The sequence below is a fragment of the Mastomys coucha genome, unplaced genomic scaffold, assembly GCF_008632895.1.
Source record: "Mastomys coucha isolate ucsf_1 unplaced genomic scaffold, UCSF_Mcou_1 pScaffold3, whole genome shotgun sequence".
In the NCBI taxonomy this organism is placed as follows: domain Eukaryota; kingdom Metazoa; phylum Chordata; class Mammalia; order Rodentia; family Muridae; genus Mastomys; species Mastomys coucha.
In genome coordinates, this window is record NW_022196909.1 from 50902586 (window position 1) to 50906423 (window position 3838).

Sequence of the window (3838 nt, forward strand, 5' to 3'; positions counted from 1 at the left end):
CAGGCTGCAGGTATGAATGAGGTGTGCTTTTAGAGCACATGTTCTTGATGGCTGTCAGTTTACCCCGGGGCTAGGCACAACTCTAGTAATGAGCTGCCGAATAACCAATGGACATTGTTACCCGAACACTGCACTAAGTACTGTTTGGTTTTGTTTTTTTTTTTTTGAGATAGGGTTTCTCCGCATAACAGAGCCTGTCCTGGAATCTATTTGTAGACTAGGCTGGGCTTGAACTCAGGGTTTCTCTGTGTAACAGAACCCTAGCTGTCCTGGAATCTGTTTGTAGACCAGGCTGGCCCTGAATTCAGAGATTCGCCAGCCTCTGCCTCCAGAGTGCTGAGATTAAGTGTGTGCCACCACACCCACTTTAGTACTTTTAATGCAGATAATTTACTGATTTGTGGAGTTAGTGGAAAGGCTGAATTCAGGACATAGATAAAACAAGGGTACTGTAGACTGCTACAGCCATGGTCCACAGGAAACTGAGAAAGTTCATGTCCTGATACAGCCTCTTTAATATGGAATCTGGCCTTGGAGATGAATCTTGCTTTGGCTAACAGAAGTTAGGGAACTGACTCCTTCCAAATCCCAAAAGCAGAATATTGTTGCTTAAGGGACACTATGAAAAGATTTTTTTTCTTTTTATTTTGAGACAGGGTTTCTCTGTGTAGCTCTGGCTGTCCTGGAACTCACTCTTCAAGCCTGGCTTGAAGAGATTTTCTTATGCATTATTAGGTTAAGTGCAGCCCAGGGTTAAAGGGGAAGACTTCACTTCCAGAACAGTGACTTTTGTTTCTATATTTCTTGGGGTAACATTACAATCAGGCAGCAAAGAAGTCAGTTTAGAAATTTTGTCCTTGATTTGATTTAAAAAAAAAAAAAAGCCAGGCAGTGGTGGTGGTGCACGCCTTTAATCCCAGCACTTGGGAGGCAGAGGCAGGCAGATTTCTAAGTTCGAGGCCAGCCTGGTCTACAGAGTGAGTTCCAGGATAGCCAGGGCTCTACAGAGAAACCCTGTCTTCAAAATACAACAACAACAACAACAACAACAACAAAAAAAGAGAGAAATTTTGTCCTTGAGTAGGCTCTCTAAAGATATCAGAGTGGAGATATCTGAGTTGACCTTGGGAGGAGCTTGCCAGTGTTTAGTACCTTTTACTTTGTTGTTTCAGGCTTGAACCATTTACCTTATGATTTTATAGAAGACAATTCCTTGATGAGGAAAAGATCAAGTTGGAGTAGGCCCAGATTTATGAAGTGTCTGTTTCTTCTCAGTCGTCAGGACCACCTCAGTGTGGAGGCAATGAGCTTGTAAGAAATGCTGACCCTTGATTTCCAAACACGGCATTGTACTGAGGATAGAGGGGCGAAGGGGCCCTAGAGTCATAGACAGGGGGGCTGCTTAATGGGGATTCCCTATGTGGTGGAGTACAAAGATGTAAGGAGCATTATGGTGACCAAAGCAAAACAAAACTACAGAGTAAGATGACATAACCAGTTGAAACACCACAGAACACAAAGTGGAACAACTCAACTTTATTTATCTGGAAAATGGAGTGAATTCATTCATGGGTGTGCGATTAAAGCCTGAGTCTGCAGGTTCTCCTCAGGGAGGTCAGCAATGTTTGGCTGGGGCTCTGATGGCTTGAAATCTACATAGCGGAGGAGAATCAGAGAATTAGTTTCCTAAGATTGCAACATACCTTATATTAATCAGGCTCACCTCCCTTCCTTTTTGGCTCCCTTATCTTTCTATACCACCGCTCACCTGCCTGATTTTCCAGCTGGGCTTCAGGCCGGTCACCCCAGAGCAGATGCTTGGGGTCATTGAGGAACCGCTGGCTTCGCTGGCATGTCAGACAGGTCTGTACTGTCCAGCGCTGTCCCTTTCGGCCTGGGGCATAAATGGGAAAGGAGAGGAGAGTACCCAGGCTTCTGACAAAAAAGGTTTTGCTTTTTTGTATGTATGCATTTTTTCTTCCACCATCAATAGAAATTCCACCCCATCTGCACTGCAGATCTGAAGTGTGTGGGAGGCCTGCATACATACCAATTCCTTGGAACTCTTCAACACAGTCTAGCCTCCTGTCCAGTCTCACCTCTCTCCATCATGCCCACCTCAAACTCAAGCCTCCTGAGCATTCATTTTCTTACAGTACAGATTCTTTTTAAAAAAAATTCCTTATTTTTATTTACATTATTTTTATTTTTATTTACATTATTCCTACTGTATACACATATACGTGTTAGTGTTCTATGCATGAGCAGGTGTGTGTGTGCACTTACGCGCGCACACACACACAGGAGCACTCATCTTGGTATATATGTGGTGGAGGACAGAAATCTAGTTTGGGTGTCTTCCTTTACCACATTCCATCATGTCTTTTTGGAACACGGTCTCTCACTGAACCTGGAACTAGATGTTTTCAGCTAGACTGCCTGGCCAGAGAGTCCCCCAGTATCTGTATGTCTTCACTTGCTCCCCAAAACTGGGTGGGGTTACAAAACCTGCTTATACACTGGTGCTGGAGAGCTGAAGTCAGGCCTTCATACTTAAGCTTACCAGGCACCTTACCCACTGAACCATCTCCCAAGCCCCTAAAAAGTACACATTCTCCCGTGTGGGAATCCCAACGTCTGACTCTTGTTTATCATGACGTACCTACCTCTCTGCCACTGGTAGAATTAACTCAGCACTCTATCCCTACCAACTGAAGCATTTAAAAACACTACTCCAGAAGCTGGGTGTGTTGTCTCATGCTTGTAATCCCAGCTAGGGATGTTGGGACAGGAGACTGCAGGGAATTGGAGGCCAACCTGGGCTAATGTGACACGTGAGTCAAAAAAAAAAAAAAAATCAAAACCAAAGGCAAAGAGACAGCAAGTGTTTCTGTCTGAGACAGGGTTTCTTTATGCAGCCCTGCCCAGTCTGGATTATGTAGATCAGGATAGGCTTGAATTCAGGAAATCCACCTGCTTCTACCTCCCAAGTGCTGGGATAAAGGGTGTGAACCTCCACAACCCACTCAGCAACTAAGTAGTGCTTAATGCACTTTAGGAATTAAATAATAACGAAATGGTTTTGTTTTTTAAACTAAGGAGTGTCATCCAAGATGGTTTTAGGGACAAGTCAGAAGTAGAAAGTCTCCACCTCTAGGTGGAGCTGCTGAGCTCTGTCCTGTCCTCTAGTGTCCCTACCACATAAATGTCCCTGGGGCTGCACTCACGTCTCTGGCGCTGCGTGCAGGTGAGGCCCGGGATGAGGAGCGAGGAGCAGCTGCGACAGAGCGTCCGTTTCACAGAGGGGTCCCTAGGTGAAGAGGAGAGGGGGTCGCTGCCTGCCCGCCAGCCCGCGCCCCGGGTCCTGCCCGCCAGCCCGAGCCTTACTGCCGCAGGACCAGCCGCTTCGCGATGGTCTTCTCAGTGTGGCAGTAAAACCTAGCCAGCTCCTGGTTCTCTGGGTTCTGAGAGAGGACGCAGTGTGCAGCCTGGGAACAAGGACGGCCATCCGGGTCATTCCGCGGCCGCAGCACCAGACTGCCACCCACCCCCGGAACACTGTCTCACCTGGTACAGGAAGCTGAGTCTCTGGAAAGCCTCTCGGTCCTTCACTTGGCCCGCCATGAGTGTCTGCCCCTCTTTGCGGATGTCCCGCCCCAGATGTGCGCAAGGTCTCCTGGGAACTGTAGTGCGAGGGCCGCAGCCCCGCAACAGCCCCTGTCAGAGACCAGACAACCCTACTGGTCTTGTGTGTGCAGACGGCCCTAGTATGGTATCCCTCATGTATTTATTAGGTAGGGCCCAGCGTGTTTAGTGGAGCAGGTAATGGATGGAGCTT

General features: G+C 47.3%; 1 protein-coding gene across 1 annotated transcript; it reads right to left on the reverse strand.

Moving 5' to 3' along the window:
- Positions 1 to 1521: 1521 nt before the first annotated feature.
- On the reverse strand, positions 1522 to 3727 carry Rpp21 (ribonuclease P/MRP subunit p21). Its single transcript, XM_031347388.1, has 5 exons — positions 3568 to 3727; positions 3388 to 3488; positions 3228 to 3310; positions 1769 to 1894; positions 1522 to 1652 (listed from the first exon to the last, which is right to left on the reverse strand). The coding sequence occupies exons 1-5, from the start codon at positions 3622 to 3624 to the stop codon at positions 1567 to 1569; spliced, it is 453 nt and encodes a 150-aa protein (XP_031203248.1). The 5' UTR covers positions 3625 to 3727; the 3' UTR covers positions 1522 to 1566.
- Between the last annotated feature and the right edge of the window lie 111 nt (positions 3728 to 3838).

Excerpts from the sequence above, each read along its gene's own strand:
- Rpp21 (XM_031347388.1), bottom strand. The coding sequence starts at position 3,624 with ATGGCGGGCCAAGTGAAGGACCGAGAGGCTTTCCAGAGACTCAGCTTC. Across the intron at positions 3,311-3,387 it reads AAGCGGCTGGTCCTGCGGCA|GGACCCCTCTGTGAAACGGA; the intron begins GTAAGGCTCGGG and ends CTCTTCACCTAG. Across the intron at positions 1,895-3,227 it reads CTGCACGCAGCGCCAGAGAC|GCCGAAAGGGACAGCGCTGG; the intron begins GTGAGTGCAGCC and ends TTTATGCCCCAG.